The 22,366-nt window shown below is 49.8% G+C and overlaps 1 protein-coding gene across 3 annotated transcripts in view; it reads left to right on the top strand.

The window, feature by feature from the left end:
- The first annotated feature begins 5,867 nt into the window (after window positions 1-5,867).
- The window catches only part of LOC102938270 (gamma-aminobutyric acid receptor subunit gamma-4), a 75,322-nt gene continuing 58,823 nt past the window's right edge, over window positions 5,868-22,366 (top strand). Inside the window, exons 1-4 of one of the 3 annotated variants that reach the window (XM_037909540.2) lie at window positions 5,868-6,186; window positions 6,450-6,701; window positions 16,205-16,353; window positions 16,874-16,941. In XM_037909540.2, the coding sequence (XP_037765468.1) occupies window positions 6,646-6,701; window positions 16,205-16,353; window positions 16,874-16,941 (273 nt within the window). In that variant the 5' untranslated portion in view covers window positions 5,868-6,186; window positions 6,450-6,645. Of the gene's footprint in view, window positions 6,702-16,204; window positions 16,354-16,873; window positions 16,942-22,366 lie in introns of all 3 variants that reach the window. The other 2 variants (XM_007063974.3, XM_037909541.2) reach the window with 2 other exon arrangements.

Here is a 22,366-nt window from a genome sequence, read left to right on the forward strand (position 1 = left end):
CTCTGCTCTCTGAGTCAGTGCCGAACTACTGCACCAACATGGGGACAGGGAACTTATTCTGCTGCAGGCAGGGACAATGGAAGCTCCCTAAAAGTGGGGAGACCAACAGCCCCAGAACTGTGGCCCCGCACCACCTCTTCCCCGAGGCCCCACTCCCATGCTGCCTCTTCCCCCGCCCCATAACCCCACCTCCGTTCACTCCTCTCTCCCCTCTTTACCCCCCCATCCCCGTCGCTCATCCTTACAGCCAGTAAAAAGTGGGATGCCGTAGCCCTCCCGCTTTTAAAAGTGCTGGGGCTATGGCCTCCTGGTTGCAGGTGCCTTCGTCTGAAAGATCTAGATCCTGAACTTTCATAGTCATTAAAGAACCCTCATAAGAGGTGCCGTGGTGATCCCAAATCCTAGCCGAATGCCAGGTTTTTCAACTGAGACAAGGCAGGTGAGGTAATATCTTTTATTGGACCAACTTCTGTTGGTGAGAGAGACAAGCTTTTGACCTCATTTCCCCCTGAAGGTTCAGTTTGACATAGGCTGTATGCAGCTACAAAGTGGAAGTGTTTCACCCCAGAGAGAGCTGCATTTCAGTGACAGCTGAAGGGCTCGCTCTCTCCACTGCAGTTTGTATATCCAAAGTGGTGCTTTGGAATTCTTCAGGGGCTAAAGCTACCACATGAATGTTCTGTAGCATTATTAATATAGTTTCAGCATCTAATGGCTGTTCAACGGCCTGTATGATATAATAAGAGAGAGACCGAGGAACGAGCTAGTATTCTTCGACCAGCTAGTACGCAAATGTCCACAGCATAAAATCACTAGCACAACTGGCCACAGCTGGCAGCAGTCTTGTTAGCAGCCTCAGCAGAAGAGCCAGACTGAATGGGCCATGGAAACGGCACTTCCTTCTCAGCCTAAGAAAGGACCCCTCTGGAGCAAGGCGGAGGCACACTGGCAGGGCCCTCAGGATGATGCTTACTCTGCCTTCGCCTGCGCTGGGTGGGTTAATGAGATGAGTAGAGAGGGGATGGAGGAGAACAAATCAAAAGGCTGGGACAAAAGGAGCAAATAGGAAAGAGAGGTGCTCTCATGATGAGTTAAATGCCCTGCCGTGTACAGGCCCTCTCTTCATGTCCGTCCAGATTTTGGTGGGTTGTTCTATCCTTAATACAGATCACAGGTTTCCCTTTAGTTAGAAAAACACATTGCGTGTGTGGGTGTGGATTCATGTGTTTTTCTATAGTGTGTATATTTACAATATTTTCCAGATAAGCTATTATATCTGCAATCATATATATATATGACTTCCGGTTCAAAATAAATTAGCATCTCAAGGAGATATTCAGACCTTCAAACTACCCTGACTTCACCCATCCCTATATAAGCCCTACAATGTGTTTTCTTTCAAGTGTCTCCTGTCTGATATGTTCATGTCCATCACGGGTCCCTTCCTTTAACACATTGACCCCATCAGAGGTTTAACCCCTTAAAATCTGAGCAGGGGAGGAGTCAGAAAAGCAAATCTGCAAACAACGGTGCCTTGCTGTCCCGTCCCTCTCTATTCTCCTGCAAGTGACTTTCCCCTGTCACGTTTGTTCAGCTTACAAATCAAAACAAAATCTTTGTACCTGTCAGCACAGCAAGCTCAACCTGGCACCTGAATATCAAGCTGTGTCCTCTTTGCTTCCTTCATCATTGCCACAATAATGATTGTGGAGCCGGAGCCCAGCTGGAGGGGTTATTGATGTTGCGTAAGCCAGGATGCAGCATCTGCCACCATGCAGGGGCTTTCTAGTGAGCGTGAGAGGTACAAACACCCTGCGATGGTGAACAAATGTCCTGATGGGGTGAACAGAACAGGCCACTTTGCACTGTAGAGAAGAGGTTGGTGCTTGAGGAGGGTACCCTGCTCAGTGTCTCCCAGAGGGCTTTACAAGGAGACACTGGGAGCCTGATTACACCATCTTTACCCTAGTCACTTGAATGGGCTTGGCCCCAATTTGCACTGGTGTGAGAGGAGGCTTGGGGGCTGAAAGTGCAGCAGTTACCCTAGGAACCACTGCAGCTTTGCAGCATACGGACCTAGGCCGTTAGAACCTGGTTTGTTCCAACAGGGAGCGCCGGCCAGGATGCCAGAACTGTCCCCAGTTCTTTGCCAAATGTGCCAGAGGCCACTTAGCTTCGTAGGCTGCCAACCAAAGCCAGAGACCCTAAGCGCCCCTAATCGTGCTGCCAGATTGATAACACAGAGCAGCACCAGAGAGAGGTGGGCAGGCCTGGTGCCAGCCTTCCCCAAGCAGAACTGCAAATTCACCTCAATCCAGAGCATCGGCACCCTCTGCCATTCCACTTCGGGGACACAACCCTGCTCTGCCGCTGCCCCGCCGTCCTGACCTACTGACATCCCCAGTCATTCTAGTCCCAGAATCCCCACTCTGCTCTGTGATGCATTCGAGTCCCACCCTGCTCTTCTGGGCCTGGTAGCCTCCATACAGCTCTCCCAGTGCACTTCAACCCTGACTTGCAACATCCACTCGTATTCCACCTGTGGGCTTTCACACCTCACAAATCTGCCAATGCCAGGGGCCTGCTCTCTCCTGGAGAGTAGGCACCTAAGGCCTAGGCCCTCTCTCACACCAGGTTTCCCCCCCTTGAATTAGCAGAGTTACTTCTGATTAATATTAGCATAAGCTCAGATTCCATTCAGACCCTTTGCAGGCAAGAGAACAATCAGCTGAGTTTTACTGACGAGCTAGAGAAGGAAGCCACTGCATGAGTGACCAGGGCGCCAGCTCTCCACCACCCCTTAGTGCGAGCGATAGGCAGATAAGAGTCGAAGGTGTATTAACCTCAGCCTTCACCTTCTGCACTAGCCTGCTATTATAAATGTGGAAGAGGGGGCATCATTCACCATCACCTCAACCAAGTGTAAGAACCAGCACCATGCATTTAAAATGGTTGTGCACATGGATGGGAGGCTGTAAGCCTATCACTGGATAACCTTGTTCTGTCTGGAGGGCCCTAGTACCCATGCCCAGTGACATTGCCTGTTACTGGCCTGGATGAGAACTGAGCAGCATGGAAGGTGAAGCAAGAGGTACCTTCTGGTTTAATGTAAAGAATACGAGACACAAGAGGCTGGCTAGGAAACTTCTCCCAGGAGACCTGGTGGAGCAATACACTAACAATGCTTTGTCCTTCCCTAGTCCCTTCCAGCCAGGGATGTCAAAACACTTTGCAGACATTCATGAATGCAGCTGTGAACAGCCCTGTGAAGGGGAAATGTGGAGCAGAGACTTGCCCATGCCGTCAGACCCTGGGCTGGGCTGAGAGTCAGGCTATGGGGTTCCTGGGGCCTAGCCAGGAATAGTAGCCAAGGGCCAGATCCTGCACTCTTACTCCAGCAAAATTCCCCTGGCAGGCAATGGGGGTCTGTATCTGAGCAAGCTCTGTGTGATTAAAGCCCTGATCTCTTGTAGTCAACTGGATCCCCAGAGTTCAGTGCTTCTTACATACACTGAAAACAAGCCTTCCTGTTCGCCTGCTTGCTGGGATTATTCCCGGGATGTTTTGGCCAAGCAGGAGGCTCAGTACCACTCGTAATGGAGGCCAGACTGAATGAAGGAGCCAATGTTCCCAGCATGTTTCAGCCCCGAGACCTTCTCTGGAGTGTGAAGAGCCCTTTTTACCCCCCCCTCCCCGCAGCTTTGATCTGCATTATTTACTCTTTCTGACATTACCTTCCTGGAGGCCCCACTAGCTCATCGCAGGTTGCTGTGAATATAACAACCATGTACACAGCCACTTAATATAAGGACATTCCATCTTGGAGCTCCTGTGAGACCAGCTGCGCTTCTGTGGTTTATGATGGGTAGCCAAATATCACGCTTCACAGCATAAGGTGATCGTGGAAAGAGTCAGCGATAGCTGCTTTGCTACTGACCAGCCTTGCAAAATTGGCCAGGTGTGTTACTATTATTTATTGTTTTTGTTATGGTAGCACACTGAAGTCCCATCTGAGATTAGGGCCCCATTGGGCCAGGGGCTGCACTGAGATGTAAGACTCTCCTCCTTGCAAGCTAAACAAAGGAAGCGTTATCGGCACTTAACAGAGGGGGGAGTGATTCACTGAGAAATGAAGTGATGTGGCGAGGGTCACCCAGTGAATCGGTGGCAGAGCCAGGAATTAAGCCCAGAACTCCTGAGGCCTACACCAGTGTCCTAGCCACACGACCAACTTTCCTTTCCCCATACAAGCTGTGTTATGGCCTTTTCACCTTTGGCTCGGCAGAACGAACCACTCCCAGAGACAGGATGTTTTGACTGCTCTTGAATAATCCTCTCAGTGTCTCTCAGTGAAAGATCTCAAAGCGCTTTGAAAGGTGAACACATATTATCCCCATTTAAGAGATGGGCCACCGAGCACAGAGTGAAATGGCTTGCCCAAGGTCTCACGGTGAATCAGTGGCAAAGCTGGGATCAGCCCACAGGTCTCCTGATGCCTGCATGAAGCAGCACTATCTCCCTGTATGGCAACAGAACAGCACTGGCAATAGTGTACAAGTCAGTTATTATTTATTATTATTATTATCCTAGCGCCTAGGACCCCCTGCCATGGACAAGACCCCACTGTGCTAGGCCCTGGACAAACAGAGAACAAAAGATGATCCCTGCCCCAGAGAGTTTACAATCTAAGGGTACATCTGTGCGTCGAACTGGAGGTGTAATTCCCAGCTCCAAGAGACATACCTGTGCTAGCTCTGATTGAGCTCGTGTGTTAAAAATAGACGCGTAGCCATGGTGGCATGAGCAGTGGGAGAGGCTAACCACCCCGAGTACATACCTTGGGTCTTGGACGGGATCGTACTCAGAGCAGCTAGCCCCGGCTGCTTGCACCGCAGTGGCTACGCCTGTAGTTTTAACACACTGGGAAACAGCTCGAAGTGGAGACAGACCTTAATTATAAGAAAAGAGACCACAGACACATGCAGAAAAACAGCCGGGGGAGAGAGGTGTATAGGGAAACAATGAGACAGCATTGGTCAGCGTGCAAGGCAGTGGTCTCAGCACACCAGCCGTCTAACCGTGGTCAAGTTTTTGTTGGCATCCTGGCAAAGGAGAGTTTTAAGGAGGGATGTGATATGATGCCCAGTTGCCTGGTCTGCTCTGGGATGCACAGGGCAAAAAGCTGGGTTTCAGAACGTCCTTTAGAGTGAAGGATCCCAATTCTGCAAGAGAAGCCCACTGCGCTCAGTGTGAATCCCATGAATGAGCACTTGTGAGTTGAGGCCCTGGCTATTTTGTGATGGGCCGACACTAGACCTGGACATAACCCAGGAGCAAGGCTGTGCACAAAGAGCTTCGCCCCATGGGCGGGGGGGATGGGGAGGGCAGCGAGTGATTATGCTTTCTAGTGCATTGGCACCCACAATGCACTGGGTGCGACGCGTTGCTGGCATTTGCTTCTGGCACATCTTTGCTAGCAACAGCCTCGCTCCCCAGCTTTTAACAAAACGTTGCACGTGGGTTTACACTACACTGTGACTAACGAGCAATGACCTTGTCATGTCTCGTTAGGTGAAAGAGGAGAGCGAGAGCTTTACACAAGTTAATGAATTCCGGTTTTCTCATTCCCAAAAGCTTCCGTTTGGGAACTCGGTGACGCACAAATAGGCATTTCCCTTTGATTTCTGGATACAGCCTTTGTCAGCCTGGCAACTGAACTTTTTTTGCTTTTGCTTTTCCCGTTAAGAAAGGCTCAAGAAGCAGCTGTTAACCCTTGCCCTGCCGGGAACGAGGAGGCCCTCCTCCACCCCTTGCACTAAATCGGGGGGAGCTAGGACCCTGCGTGAGTCCTCTGAGCATCTCTCTTCCTCTTCCCTGCCAGTCTCCCTCTCACTCGCTCTGCTCCTCTCCTGCCAAGGAGCAGGATAAGAAATGCCCAACTTTGACCCTTCTTTCCAAAAGGATCGGAAAGGAAGGATTAAAAGCCGGAGGGAGGGTGGGCGAGTTTGGGAGGGCTGGGGAGAGAAGCACAGAAGGAAGAAATAGAGAGAGAAGGGCAGAGAAAAGGAGGGGGACAGAGAGAAGAGGATTTCAGTATTCTAGGCTGCAATAGCAACCGGTGGGGCTTGTGCTGTGCGCACACACACAGCTCTCACTGCACCTGTCTGCTGGGCACAGACACAGCTGGTGAGCTGGGAGAAGAGGGGAAACCCTTCTATAAAGAGATTGGGCATTGGGAATTTAACAGTAAAGCCACAGAGACAGTGCCCACACAGGCAGGAATGGAAGAAAAGCCCCTAAACTTGCTGGAGGGCAAGGAGACACAAAGGCACCAGGCTTGGCTTTCCTCCTCCTTCTGAACTTGGATTTTCCTGGGTGGGTTTCCCCTGCCACCGCCACCTTTAGTTTTTTGTTTGGTTGCTACAAGTGTTTTCTTTCCTGGTCCCCAGAGACTCCAGCTGCAGCACACCTGGACTGAGCTGGCCATCCCTTGGGGCAGACTGGGGAAGGAGAGAGGGGAGCCCCTGGGCCCCCCTGTAAACTGGATAGGAAGGAACCTGTCAAACTGTAGCCACGCCAGCCCGAGCTGCCTCTCTTTATGTGGACACTGCGCTTCCCTGGGATCGCCTGGCTCGTGCGTTTAAGATGTCTGGGAAAGTTTTCCTGATGTACCTGACAATCTATCCCGCCCTACAGATAAGGTGAGAACTCTGCTTTCTGCTAATGTACCTACCCCAACCCCAAAGAGATTCTGGGATTGACAGCAGCCCCCTCACCCTGTCCCTAGCATCCACTCGCCTGCCTGCTCCCAATGAGCCCGGCTGTATTTTGTAGGCTGTGTTGCTTGTCTGGTCCAAGCTCGGACCCTTCTGCCTTCATTTCGCATGCCAGGTGGGGTTGGAGTCATGGAAAGGAAAGAAGCCTTTTGGGACCTTTGGGGCTGAGCCACCAGTTCTGCTCCCTGCAGGGAAGGGACTAAAAGCATGTTAAGCATAGTACAAAGAGGCAGATAGGTGCTTGGAGTGATGAGCAATTAACTAGGGATGCTCCCTTCCCCTATACATCTGGCATGGGAGTCAGGACCTCTGCATTCTCTTTGTGCCCTGTCACCTGCTGGGTGACCTTGGATAAGTCCCTTCTTTTCTCAGCACCTCATCGCTCTCCCCTGTAGAATGGGGCATGACAGCTCGCAGAGACGCTGCCTGTCTTTATTAACAGCTGTTCTCCACTTCGGGAGGCTCAGGTGAAAGGCGCCAAGTATTGTTTTTGCATGAGGAATAGTGTGTCTCCCTTGCTCGGTTCACGAGTCAGATGAGAGGGCCTGGAAGTGCAGTGGGGAGGGAGGAGATGGTCCCGGAGGTGGCTCTGTCGGACAATGGTTAGCACGAATCTCCACATGGTGGGCTTTCTCATCTGTTTTCTGGCATTGGCTTCCAGCCGGGGTGGAAATTGTCTCTCTGGCCAGACGTGGCGTTTCAGGCTCCCCCGTTCCCCGCAACCCCATGTGCTGTGCCCGCTCTGCCCATCTGCCATTACCATTCCCTCAGCACTATGCCATGTGTGCCTCCGTGAACTTGCCACTGCTCTGAACGCCAGGCAAGCAGAGAACTCCCACCCTGGCTCCATCAGCATCACCTCAATCCCCTGCAGCTAGTACGCTGCCGAAAGGGATGATTTCTGAAGAAAAGACCATTGCCTTGGTCCCATATTCAATGCAGAGGATTGGGAGTCAGGAGATCTGGGCTAGGGCAACAAAATGGCAGATGAAATTCAATGCTGACGAATGCAAAGTAATGCATATTGGAAAACATAATCCCAACTACACTTACAAAATGATAGGGTCTCAATTAGCAGTTACCACTTAAGAAAGAGATCTTGGAGTCAGGGTGGATAGTTCTCTGAAAACATCTGCTCAGTGCAGTACCAGTTGAAAAAGCTAACAGAATATTAGGAACCGTGAGGAAAGGGATAGAAAATAAGACAGAAAATATCATGATGCTTTTATATAAATCCGTGGAATGCCCACACTTTGAATACTACATGCAGTTCTAGTCCCCATCTCCAGAACCATATATTAGAATTGGAAAAGTTACAGAGAAGGGCAAGAAAAATTCTTAGGGGTCTGGAACAGCTTCCGTACAAAGAGAGATTTAAAAGACTGGGACTGTTCAGCTTAGAAAACTGACAACTGAGGGGGATCTGATCGAGGTCTATAAAACCATGACTGGTGCAGAGAAGGGAATAAGAAACTGTTGTTTACCCCTTCACACAATACAAGAAGCAGGGGTCACCCAATGAAATTTAATGGGCAGCAGATTTAAAACACACAAAGGGAAGTACTTCTTCACCCAACACAAAGTCAACCTGTGGAACTCATTGCCAGGGGATGTTGTGAAGGCCAGAAGTATAACTGGGTTCAAAAATGAATTAGGTAAGTTCATGGAGGATAGGCCTATCAATGGCTATTAGTCAAGATGGTCAGGGACACAACCCCATAACCTGGGTGTCCCTAAACCTCTGACTGCCAGAAGGTGGGCAACAGGGGATGGATCACTCTGTAAATTGCCCTGATCTGTTCCTTCCCTCTGAAGCATCTGGCACTGGCCTCTGTTCTGTCAGAAGACAGGGTGCTGAGCTACATAGACCATGGGTCTGACCCAGTGTGATCATTCTTATGCTCCGTTCCCAGGTCAACTGACTCACTATGTGACCCTTGGACAAGTCACTTCTCTTTGTGCATCAGTTTCCACACCTGTGAAATGGGGAATAATAATGATACTTTCACCCCACGCTACAGCGCCTTGAGAGCCTTAGGCAAAAGATACTGCAGTGCACAAGCACTGAGCAGACACACATTTCCTAACGGTGTCAGTATTGTTACATTTTCCTTTTTGTCTTAATTTCCTCTTTCTCTCTCTTCTGGTTTGTTTTGGAACCCAGCTGATGCTTCTAGCTACTGGGCAGGCTCCTCAGTTGGTGTAAATCCCTTTGACTTCAAACGACTCTTTCCATGCAGAGAGAGAAAAACGTTTGCCTTAGGTTCTTTTTGCACCTTTGTAACTCAAATCTCCTGCAGATGTGTCTCATCTCTGGCTGTGAGTGCCAGCCGTTCCCATTGACTGCAATGGGAAGGAGGGGACGCTCAGTGTCTTGTAGGACCCAGCCACTAATGCACATGGGTCAAGGAGGCTGTGTACTTCTGCCTGCCCCTTTTCAGCAGATCAGGGTCTACTCCCAGGAGAGCACGGTTTGCCAGTGTGGCTGGAGGGAGCGCATGTATCCAGCATGCAAGATGGCCAGCCATGATCAGAAAGGACCCAGGGCATCCCAGGATGGGCACCCCATTGTTGCAGAACAGAGCCAGGAAGGAGGGTGGGAGCGTTCATCTCTGACAAACTCTACAGGTTGGCAGGTTCCTGTTGTTTCCTGGGCCCTTGATGCCCATTTCAATGGGACGCTCCAGTGGTATTGTGTGGGGCAATTAGGACTCTGTCCCACAGCCAACAGCTTGTAAAGCTTTTCTGTAGACAGCGCTGAAAGCCCCGAGCAAGGGTGTTCACATTTTTACTATTCCTAACCCTGCTGGTGAGCTTAACGGCCGGATCGGGAAAAGAACATGTTGTCAGCAGATCATTACCCCCTCGGGCTCAGGGGAAGAGGGATTTTACTGGCTGACGCTAATTGGCAGAATAAGCCAACGTAAAGCCAATCAAATCCCATTACAAATGCAGTCTGGGGCGGGGAGCATGAATCTTGATACCAGTATGCTGGTGTGCCAATCCTCCGGACCGCCAAGGCTGGGAACATGAACCCCAGTGCATTTGCACTAGTGTGTGGATCTTCATGAACCCCAGTGCAATTGTACTAATGTGCAGATCCTAGTGAACTCTGAGGCTGGGAGCATGAAAGCTCTAAGCTAAGCATGGAGCTTGTGGGGTGGGAGAGGATGGCTGCTGGGGGGGAGTGCGGGAGGGGATTGAGTGTCACCAGATTCCCAGCCCATATTCGCTGGATTTTCACAGCTACGGCTTGTGATGTGTGGCTCTGTCACACTTAGCGCCCGTGGCTCAATGCAAGTGGGGTTCAGCCTGGATGTGACCAGTTGCTGGAGCTCAAACTGATTCATGCCATCTCTCCGCCCAGCATGAGCTGCAATGACAAATCTCCTGGCACCAGCTGGATCCTGTGTTCAGCTAACTCTGCCCGCCCCAGACCACCCACCCAGCAAAGGGGTGGAGGCGTCTTACGTGTCATCATTTCCTAGGGCAGATCCCCAGCAGTGTGAATGGGCACAGCTCCTGCCACTGAAGGCCACGCAGCTACGCCACATGACACCAGCTGAGGACCTGTTTAGTTTAGTGCGGCAGAGGATTGACCTCTGGGACAATGGGGCCCTGCAGCTGGGCCTTAGGCACTGAAGGCAATGAATGTGCAGTGGGCTGAGTCACAGATTCTGCTTTGGGATGCTGCAGGTTGGAGCCCATCCCAAGCCAGATCAGAACCTGAACTTACCCAAACTGCTAAGCTGTGTGAATCCAGGGGTCTGTGTTGGGCCCAACTTTAGGGGAGATCCATGTCGGTAGCAGTTAAGGAGCTTCTGCTTCTCCTGAAGGGCTGGTTAGGTTGTGTGGTATCTGAGATGCCCACCCATGATGCCACCTCAGAGAATGTGCCCCTGGGTGAGGTCCCCTTCTCTGAGGGATTCCCCACTGCCTGCACGTCAGAGCCCACGCAGATACATTCAAGACCCTGCTCTGCCTGCCCCTTTAATTTGGGGGCGAGGCATGTAGTTGTGGCAGGGGTTTCTAGATCCCCACCAAAGGGCAGCCCACACCTGGGGTAACATCATGCAGAGGGTTCTTTATCAGGTCCTGATTCAGAGTGTCCCCTCTGGGTTGGGCTCACCCTGGCCAGACTGCTTATTTCCTCCTCTCTGCCCATATCTGAATGTACAGAGACTTTTATCCCACCTAGCACAGATACTCAGTGGCACTGTTACATGTGGCAGGAAGGAGAGCTCGGTGCATGATATTTTCATTACACAGGGAAGCCCCCCACAAGCAGATTCCTCGAGAGTTAAATATGCAACAGTATGGAATAATAATCACCCATGGACACCTAGGGTATGTCCACATTGCAGAGTAAGCCCAGGGTATGAACTCAGTCTCAAGCCTCACCCCCTTTAGTCTACACCCAAATCACACTAACCTGGGATTCTGACCTACGATCCTACAGGGGTGGCGGATCCAAGCCTAAGTCAAGCCGGGAACCATGGTGCAAGCCCTATTGCTAGACACAGCCCCACTGGACTTGTGCTCTGGGAGCCTGCCAAAAGTATCCCACAATCCCATGGGCTGACTTCCTTTCTCCTCTGGACAGTTCAGTTTTCCCACACTGCACCATGAACAAAGGACCAGAGTGGCCACATTTGGGGAGGGCGCTAGGAAGTCTGGGGTATGGGTGATTGGATTCAGGCCCACATGATGCAGTGTAGACCCAGGGTTCAACAATTCCTAATCTAGGGTTACAAATAAGTGTAGACTCTCAAGCCCCAGGATAACAAACCTAGGATCTGCTACTTGACTTCTACTAACCCTGGGCTTACACTTAGAGAGAGCTGAGTGAATCACAGCCTTTTCTGTTTATTTCATTGGATTTTGGAGCAAACAAAACACTCCATGCAACCCGAAAAACAATATTTTTGTTTTTGTGTTTTCATTTTGTTTCATTTGTGGGTGGTTTATTTTAACCCATTCATTTGCTTGCTTGCTCATTTAAATGACTCTAACTAAATTTCTAAATGAAAAGTAGAAACGAAACATTTTGACTTTTGGGTGGGAAAAATCTTTGGTTTTTTGGCCGAAACTATTTGCTGAATTTGACCCAAATTCACAACCCAAAACTGCGTTTTGCGGTGAATAAACAGTTTGTCTAAAAAAAGTTTGCCCAGCTGTGCACCTGTAGTTTAGGTTTGAAAGTAAAAACTACTGGCCATAAAAGCATGTGAAAGGGACTGACCAGCTCAGGGGGTTGAGTCTTACACCTTCCCGTTGACAGCTTAAATCCAATGACAGTTGTTCGGTACGATGTATCTACAGCACCAGGCTGCTTCCCGGAGGACAGGTGTCCACATCACAAAAATATCCTCATTTGTATCTGATGCTAAATTCTAATTGCAGCAGCACTGATTGGCCAATGAGTACAGAATTATCCCAGGGTTGGGGCACACGGCTGTCAGGGTGCGGAGAAGCTTGCTTTGTCACTTCCCATGATAAAAACAATACAGAGCGCATATCTGGTGCTATGAATTCATAGATCTCAAGACACTTCATAAAGATGTGGAAGTAACATCGTCCATCTTTTGCGAGTGGGGAAACTGAGGCACGGGGGGAGTGGTTAAATGACTGTGGCAGTGATAGGAACAGAATGGAGATCTCCTGACTCCCAGTCACCTCTTTGCTGGACTGCACCACATGGCATAACTGCTAGGGCTAGAATTTTTGGAGAGGCGCAGCTCCTCTAATTGAGGCCAGATTTGAAAAAGAGGGCAGTTCACTGTAAGCTAAGCCCTTGAAAATCTGGCCCTGAGCTCTTTGGGTTAGCTGGCCCCACAGGCTGAAATAGAGGCTCTGATTGTTCGGCAGCTATCAGTCCCCTTTCATGTGCCTGTCGTCTTCCACACAGCAAGTGGCTGCTTGAGAAAAGCAACACTCGGGATCACAGACACAAAGTAAATAACACTGTGTTCTTGTGCAATAATGTCACACGTTGCCCAAGAAGGGGATGTCTGACTTCATCCGTAAACAACAGTGCATCTGATCGCTATCACACATGCCGCATGGGCCCGGTCGCAGGGCAGGGAGCGATTGTGTCACTCACAGCGTTTGCCATACCGGGGGGTTTCCTCGCCAGGTGTCTGACAGCCTCGCTGCCCGCCCAGCTCCTCGCTGAGCTCTGACTGCTTCAGTCTGCTCACCCGCTTCTCAGCTGCGTTGCTATGCTGAGAGGTGAGTGGTTTGACATTTCGATGAGCTGATGTGAGGAGCAGGGATCCAGCTTCCCCCTGCATCTGCAGGAGACATATGGGGGCTGGATTGTACCTGTCAGAAGTTGCCAGTCAGAATTGCTTGGGCGCAAGGAGACACATCCTCCAGTCTTGGGAACAGCCACGGCATGTGCTTGATTGCTAAATATTTGCTATGTGACATTTCCATTGGCAGCTGTGCGTGTGGCTTGGTGTACAGACATGGCCTTCTATCTCCCTGTTTGCTCTGTCTTTGCAGTAGCTGCTGGGCATCAGTTAGTACATCTTCCCAGCCTGACATGGTAGGATTTGGGATGGCGGAGCTTGGAAACAGGGAGCTGGGAAAGGGTGTCATTAGAGCCACACCCTTTCCTAATCCAAACATGCACACAAACGCCCTCCTTCCAGATATTTTTGTCACAACCTGGCAATGGTGCGTAGCAACAGAAAAGGACCATTTCACCTGGAACTGAACTAAATCCTTCCCATGGATCTAATAACAAGATGCTTTACCTCTTAACAGGGGATAAGGCCAGGTCTGTACTAGAAAATGGTTGCTGGAATAGCTATGCTGGAAAACCTTAGTGCAGATGCAGTTTGTACCAGCAAAAATGTGCTTTCTCTGGTGTAGCTTATAGCAAACCAGGGAGCAAAATAAGTACTGGCAAAAGCTCTTTTACACTGGTATAACTGGGCCTGCTCTAGGGCTTTTGCCAATATGGAAATGCCACACACAAAACCGTCCAAATCACACAAGAAACCCCACTCTCCTAATTGACGTTACTGTGCCAGCCTGAGACTAGAGTAACCCACCCTGACATAGCATATAGGAGCTCTGGTGGCAGCATTTGGTATAGAGTTTGGTGGGTCTGCTACTGCCTTGCCGTTGTGGGCCTTGTGTCTTTAGATCAGGTGTAGCAGTGTGTCATCTTTCAAGTCAGAGGTCCTGGGGTCAATCCCTGCATGTGACCTGTTCAGGGATCCCTTACAAGAGGGTCTAAAGAACATTAAGTTGAGGTCTAGATGTAACCCAGGGTTACTCTGTTTTTTGCTGGTCTAATTCCTCTATTGCAGGGCTTGTTGTGAACCACCACCACACAAAGAATTGGTGGCAGTAGCTGGAGAGGCATAATGCCAAGGTTGCCTACTCTCTATTGAGTTATTCTACCCTGAGCTGGGCCAGGCTCGTGGAAGGAAGTGTGTAATTTACTCCAGCCTGTGCCTGTGGGGCTGCCTCTAGCCTAAGACCTTTAGTTCCAACTAAATAGGTAGGTGGCTCATTGCCAGCAGGTGATCCCTTCTTTCCCACTGCAACAATCTCCACTCTTTGCTTCTTCCTATCAGGCATGTTAAAAAGGCAAACAGCAGCATAATATACAACCTAGTCCAATCACTGCCTCCGCTTGGATAGGAAAGTGAATCCCAGCAAACTTTCAGATAACTCCTTTCCCATAATCAAAAGGGATAATAAGCAGTCAGACAGGAAGCGATGACACAATGTGTAAATACCTAAAACACAGAGGCAGGCAGACAGCTAAATGGGTCTGATCCTCTGATAACAGAAACACCTCCACCTCTGAGTACACGGGAAAGGCAGAGAGTTTCAGACAGGTCATGGAACAAGTTTTATATGGGTTTTAACACTAGGAACCCCTGATTAATTAACTGCAACTTTGGAAAGGAATAGTGTTTCCATTCAAGCCTTCTGCCAGCCTTTGCCTCCTTGCGTATTAAAAGGAGGTCTGCATTCCCAGGGCCTGCTTCCATGTCAGCGTTGCAGGACTGTCGCTGGGATATATCAGCACAATGGCAGCTCCTGTGGAGAAGCCCTGTCCAGCACTGGAGAGAATGACAACTGACATGTACAGCTAGGAGACATTCTTAAAAGTCATAGCAAATGTAGATGTGGAATTGCTTTGTAGTAATCGATCGGTACTGCGAGGTACTGATGGAATGAATAGTGTGGCCAGTTATTTGTTTATTGTCGTAGTTCTTCAGCAGGGAGTTGAGGATTTGGGGGTTATTGGAACTTCCTGGATGACTGTATTGATCTGACTTAGTAGGGAGCTGTGGGAACAGCAAACAGGAAAGCAACCCAGGAGCTCTAGATAAAGGCAGCCTAGCACCCACTTGAAAAGAAAGTGGGGCAAACTGTTAGCTTCAAGGAAGAGGCAAGCTTGTCTTGCCAGGCCTGGAAGTGAACACTTTTCAAGGGGTCTCTCTGTGAAGCAGGGAGAAATGGTTGGTGAGTTAAGGGACCAGACTATGACAGCCAGTCTTGGAGATTATGGGGGGATCTCTGGGAATCTGAGATCTGCCAGGATTCCCGTGTGAAAGATGATTAGATACCTGGTACGCTAGACATGCATACAGTCTGCTTTATTCCCTTAAGACCTGTTGTCTCTTAAATGCTTTTGTTCTGAGTAAATAAGGCTTGGCTTTGAGAAGGCTGTCTGGTCAGTGTAATAACCACTGTCAGGGCTCTTGTGGGGAACAGAGCCTGTATCAGTCCTGCTAAGGTAATCTCAGCTAGTACTAGGGGATGCCATCCAGGGCCTGCCCTGACAGCGGGTGAATCGTGTGGTTCCATTTGGGGCCAGGAGATGGCTTAAAGCCTGAGCTCTGGTTATGGAGGGACTTGATGAGACAGGAGGGGTCTGAGGTGCAGTTCTCCTTGTGGCTAGGACACCATGTTCTCACTGAGGGCAGGACTGTGCTTTGCTAGGCACAGGCCGGTTGTAGGGATACAAATGTGCAACATGGCTCCAGAGGGAGCTCCAGGAGGGTGCAGGGAGCTTCCCCTCCATGGATAGCCAGCTCCCCTGAGTGGTTCAAAGGAAGGAATGGAGCCCTCCTGACCCTAGTAGCAAGGAAAGCTCCAGGCTCTCTCTCCTTGAGCACCTTGTAAATGCCTCAAGCTGACCTTGGAGTGGGGAAAAGAAAAAGGGCAATGGTAGGAAATCCAGCTCCCCTTCCCACTCCAGTTTGATCTACCCATTGCCCCAGGACATAGTGACAATGCTGGGCAAGTGTCTGAGGTAGACCTGGAGAACCTTAGACACAGAGAAACTCCCAAGGGCGGTGTATTCCTCTGAGGCGTAGTACTGCTCTATCCCTGTGATGGTGGGTAGCCTTGGTGCCATGGGGGCAACTCGCTCATTCTTTGCCTGTTTACTCCAGGACAGAAAGCATGGAGGAGTATGACTACGATTACCTCAGCATCAATAAAACCTGGGTCCTGACCCCCAAGGCGCAGGAGACGGATGCCACGCAAATCCTCAACTCACTGCTGAAGAACTACGACAACAAACTGAGGCCCGACATCGGCAGTAAGTGCCCCCCTCCGAGCCTTAGCCTTTGCTGGGTCTCCAGGCCCGTTGGTGTGTGGGGCGGGAGTACATTTTTAATGGTAGCTTCCAGGAAATTCTTGGTTTGTTCCAGACCTTGTGAGTTTCTTCGCAGCAGTGCCCTGTCAGCACCAACTAGGGAGGAATCCAGTGCTGTGAGCTTCCTCCCAGTGGTGCCCTGTCAGCACCAGGTAGGGGGGAATCCAGTGCTGTGAGCTTCTTCCCAGCAGTGTCCACTAGTACCTGCAAAGGGGACTCCAGCCATGTGAGTTCTTCCCTGCAGTCCCCATTCCGTAACAGAAATAGCCTCAAGCTATTGTTCTAGAACCCCCTGATCTATGCGCCCACATTCCAGGTCTAGAGCTGATAGTTCTCTTGGTGTCTCCCAGCCCTCAATTCAGGGGCTTTCAGCTTGTGCCTGCCTGTTCCCCCCTTACTCCCATGTTCCTCCCTGTACACCCCTGCCCCTGGCTCACCCACGTCCTTTTCACTCTCTTTCCAGTCAAGCCCACATTCATCGATGTGGATATCTATGTGAACAGCATCGGGCCGGTCTCTGTCATCCAGATGGTGAGTGTTAAAGGCTACTAGGGCGAAGGGAGATTGTAGGGAGTGAGAACAGAGAATTTGGGCTCTTGACTGAGCCTCCCACCCCTGAAATGCCTCCAAGTCATTCCCATCCCTGTGTCATCTGTCATGGCTAAGGTGGCACGTCTACAGAGGGATCCAGATTTCCTTCTCCTTTCCTGGGGGAGAGGTGCCAGGAGCCCTGGGAGAGCACAGATGATTGCTGCTGGAGACAGGCAAGGCTGGGGCTTGGAAATCTTTGCCTGTCGGGTTCTGCTTTTGCAGACCAAAAAGAAGGCTAGTTTGGATCCAGGTGTGATGGGGTGTGATGGGGAGTTCACCCTCCCCTCACACATACACACACCAGCCCTGAAGGGGTTAAGGTGGCTCAGATGAGGATCAATTAACCTTATAAACTGTACCTGGAGGAGAAGCAGGGCTGCTAAGGTCTAAGGGATGATGAAGCCCAGCTGGGCAGGAGCAGGCTGGGCTTGTATAATGCCAGAAAGTTGAGAGCAGAGTGGGGTTGCAGGGAAAGTGCTGGTGGTCACTCTCTGGGCACATAGTGGTGGGTAGAAGGAGATCCAGCAGGGACCACAAGCCCTGGAATCCTGACCCTGATGGAAGGGGTTTACCCAGAGGAGTTGTGGGGAAGAAAGCCTGTGCAAGGAAGAAGCCCAAAGAATGAGCAGTGAGGGTTGAGATTGTACAGACTTTGGCTGCCACTGATAGAGTCCCTGGGCTGGAACCTGGAATAGCAGGTGGGCCCAGGTTCCCGTACCAGCCACTGGGGAAGTGGGACAAACTGGGAATTGGCATGGAGGACTGCCTGAGATAGTACATGGGCAGATTGTCTGGTGGGATTGTCTGGCAACCCTGGAAGGAGAAAATGATACAGTGACCTGGCCAGAGGGCTGAGTCAAGAAGAGAGAGCACCCCAAGTCCTGGAGAGTGAGAGGGACCGTGGGGCGAGTGAGTGATGGAAGTGGGGGGGTCTAGACTGAACAAGAGCTGATCCCCAGACTCAGTGGTGAGTGAACCCCATTACTCCAGGTCCCCCTTCTCCAAATGCCCCAGATGCCTGCGCTTTGGATAAATGATCCTGCACCACCAAATGACAGAGGATGTTCTGACAGTGATGGATGCTGTTGTCTTGCCGGTCTTTGATGCATGAACAGGCATCTTTGGGTGACCGCTTCCCCCAGCCTGGCGGGAAGGAAGGAGATTGCTCTCATTCTCAGGCAACCTTCATACTAGTGAACTGCACTGGTGCTCCTGGGATGACAGTGTGTCACGATGAGATGTTAGGCTGTGTGAGAGAGCAGTGTAATTCACTGGGAGATAGGAATATACCCACTGGGGATAGTTGCTACGGTAATGGAATCATAGTGTGAAACATGGGTGCATGAGCTTGTAGGTTGCCATGTATGAGTTCTGGATGGATCAGACTGAGCAGCCATAATTAATGTTTATATTTTAATTGCAGTAGTATGTACAGGCCCCACACAAGAACCAGGACCCCATTGCGCTAGGCCCTGTAAAAACACACAACAGAAAGAGCGTCTCTGCCCCAGCGGGTTAACTCTAGGTGATTGGAAAATGCCAATTTATCTTTTTGGAGAAATTTTTAAAAAGTTCCTTTTCCCCAAAAAACTTTTCATGAAATCCATTCATGTGTTCAGTAAAGAAACAAACTGAAAGGTTTTGAAGATAGTTATCAGTAAAATTTGGGCCGGGGAAGGGAGGGAGTTTCCTGGAAACCAAAAATAGATTTTATTTTATTTTATTTTTTTGGCCAAAAAACAAATTGAAGCTGAAAGTTTGTAGTGGAAACGTTTCAGTTTCCTTTTTTTTTTTTTCCATTGGAAGAATGGACAATTTCCGCCAAAACAAAGATGTTCTGCAAATGGGTTCATTTTGGTTGAGCCACCATTTTGTGGCTGTGAGGTGAAGGTTGTGGGGTTTTTTTGTTTTTTTTAAGTTTTGATGAAAACTTTTGAACTGTCACTAAATCTAAGCCATAAGGTGTAGCAGTGTTTGCCCCTGGGAAGTATATACTGCAGATGGCAGCATGCAGGCTAGCCAGATGGGGACCTGGCTGTGCACTGCTTGAATAATGAAGATATTATCAGGAGGCTTAGGGAATGACTCCCTCGTCTTTATATTCAGAGGGCCTCTTCCATTGCTTCCCCTTGCCCAGTGCTTTTCAGGGAGGTGGCTCAAGGCAGGTGAAAGTTACACACCTAAGTGATGAGAACACCCCTCTCCCCAAGAAGGAGAAGGGGCGGGGTGCAGCAGGGTGGCTGCCATGTTGAATTTCTTAGCTGCATTCCAGGTAGCCCCGTGGGGAAGGCAGACAACCAAGCCAGCACTGTCCAGCGCTGCTAGCTGCACTATACATGCTGGAACGTAGGCATCAGTTGAGAGGGACTTAGAGGGATGCAAGAGATATGAGGTGGGATGAGACCATATGATTGCTCCATACTGCTGCCACTATCTCAGGCGTGAGACAGAGTCTGCTGCTCACCGCATGCAGCCATCAGATCTTAATGTACTGTTCAGAGCCAGTGTGAGGACATGGTAAGGTCTGAGAAAATCAGCAAATAAAAATCCCTGATCTTAAAAATTACCGGGACCGGTCACTCTGATTCTCTGTATTCTGCCCATTCCTGCTCCATGTCCATTCCTCCTGTCTGTTCCCTGTCTGGTTCTGTGTATCCCGCCTGTTACAGGAGAGCTCTCTGCCTGTATATACATGTAATAGTTAGTTAACAGATAAGTGCCAGTAGATGACACTCAAGAACAGGTAGAGTTTGTAGGACTAATAACATCCTTTGTGCACTGCAGATGCCTTTGTCAGCGCAGCACTTTACATCAGTTCTTAACATGCTGTGAGCAGTGGGATTTGTGAGCTCTTAATGCTGCCCATGTTTCCATGAGTTCCATTATATTTCCCTTAACAAAGCAGACTACATGCTGTCTGTCTAAATGGCTTTCATTTTACCAAGGAGAAAACAACAACAAGACAGACCCAAAGTAAAGTCTCCATAGGAGAGCATAGTGTGTGCATCTCCTATGTAGGCAGCAGCGACTCGTGGAACAAAATGAGTCCTCAGAAATGTAAAGGTGCGGGACACCTAAAACAAAAGGCCTCAGAGTGAAGCTACAGACAGCTGTACAGCTGCTACAGCTCCATTACCATGTGTCACCTCCGCCTCCTCCATCTCACTGTGTCCCAACAACTCTCCCTCTGTTTCATCTGCTAACTCTTTTAAGGCAGAAAGTTCCTTGGAGCTCCTGGGCAGCCCCTTCATGCCAGAGCATGGTTTGTTGTGAAGGTGTTCTCTAGCTGATGTGGCTTCCTTCCACCCTCAGTGCCTTGTCTGGAGTGAGGGAGAGGCAGATGCAGAGGCCTAGAGCTTGTGTCTTTATTCACAAAAGCTGCACGTTAATTTGCTCTCTGCACACCACTTTCTGCTGCAATCACAATGTTCAGATCCTGGATTTTGTGTATTGTGTGCAGTTCTGGTCTCCCATGTGGAAGAAAGATGAATGCAAACCAGAACAGGTGCAGAGAAGAGCTACTAGGATAATCAAAGGAATGGAGAATCCACCTTATGAGAGGAGACACAAGCAGCTTGGCTTGTTTAGCCTAGCCAAGCGAAGGCTGAGGGGAGATATGATTGCTCTCAATAAATACAGCAGAGGGATAAATATCAGGGAGGAAAGAGGAGTTATTTACGTCGACTGCCAATGCTGGCACACGAACAAATGGATATAAACTGGCCAGCAACAAGTTTAGGCTTGAAATTAGATGATGTCTAACCCTCAGAGGAGTGAAGTTCTGGAACAAGCTTCCAAGGGGAGCAGTGGGAGCAAAAAAACCTAACTGGCTTCAAGACTGAGCTTGATAAATGTATGGATGGTATGGTATGAGGAGACTGTCTACAATGGTGTGTGGCCCATCGGTGACTGCTAGTACAAATATCCCCAATGCCCACAGATGGCACCCTAGAAGGGGAGGGCTCTGAGTTACTACAGAGAATTCTTTCCCAGGTATCTGCCTGGTGGGTCTTGCACATGTGCTCAGGATCTAACTGATCACCATATCTGGGGTTGGGAAGGAATTTTCCCCCAGGTCCAATCAGCAGAGACCCTGGGGGGTTTTCGCCTTCCTCTGCAGCCTGGGGCACAGGTCACTTGCAGGTTTAAACTAGTGTAAATCATGGATTCTCTGTAATTTAGTCTTTAAATCATGATTTGAGGACTTCAGTAACTCAGCTAGAGATTAGGGGTCTATGATAGGAGTGGGTGGGTGAGGTTCTGTGGCCTGCAATGTGCAGGGGGTCAGACTAGATGATCAGGATGGTCTCTTCTAGCCTTACAGTCTATGAGTAACGCTCAGGGAATATCCTTCCACATTCCTGGACAGGCTTTGGTAACAATCAAAGGAGATTGTTCCCATCCCATATCTTACACTCGGCCCAGCAAATGCTGAGGGAACTTGGGGAGTTCATGCCGTGTAGACATGGGGCCAGATACTCAGGTAGTGTAAAGGAGCATGCCTCCACTGAGGTCATTGTTGATTTACACCATTTGAGGACCTGGCCTGTGATCCACAGAGCTGATCACTATATGCACCAATAGCATTGACATGTGAGAGTGATCCATTTCTGTCTGACCTCCACTTACAAAAATCCCCTTCTCCTGCAAAGCTCTACCCTTTCCCCAATCAAGGAAACGTAAGTCAGAAGATGGGAGATGCAACAAGGAGTTTAGAGCATGAGCTCGGGGGCGGGGGGGAGGTGTTTTTAAGTATTAGTGCAAGTTTTTAATCCTTTTCTAAATTGGGATCCAGGAATGTGCAGTCTCTGGTGCAGGCACTGTGCACTCACTATGCATAAGGAGCATTAAGGCATGGCTGGCTCTGGGAAATGACCCACATCTGCAGAGCTCCAGCAGAGAAGTTGCTTTTGCTGGGCCGATTCACACAGCTGCAGCCTCTGACAAGCAGAACTTTCTGTGCACTAAATAATCACTGTAGCTAGGACTTCCATTGCGATGAACCATTCAGGGCGAAGCAGCGGGGCCTGGGAAGCATGATGCCGCCGGCTCCGCAAGACAGCTGTGTGTCAGAGTCACAGCTGGCCCCGTTGGATTTTTTTTATAGTACATGCACATGCTGCTAACATGGCTTCTGGTCACAGGGAAGGAGGAGGAGCTGGGAATCCAACTTAGATCTGCCAAGAGTTTCAAAAGTGAGCGTAATATTGTTGGCTGAGAATGCTCCCACTTCCTGACATCTCAGGCTGGAACCCCCACAACTGTGGCCCCCAAGAACTCGAATCACTTTTGAAAAGCTCCGAGACTGCAGGGTAGGTTTGCAAAGGCAAATGTGGCAGGTAGGTGCCTAACTCTCACTGACCTC

The sequence above is a fragment of the Chelonia mydas genome, chromosome 9 (assembly GCF_015237465.2).
Source record: "Chelonia mydas isolate rCheMyd1 chromosome 9, rCheMyd1.pri.v2, whole genome shotgun sequence".
In the NCBI taxonomy this organism is placed as follows: Eukaryota; Metazoa; Chordata; order Testudines; family Cheloniidae; genus Chelonia; species Chelonia mydas.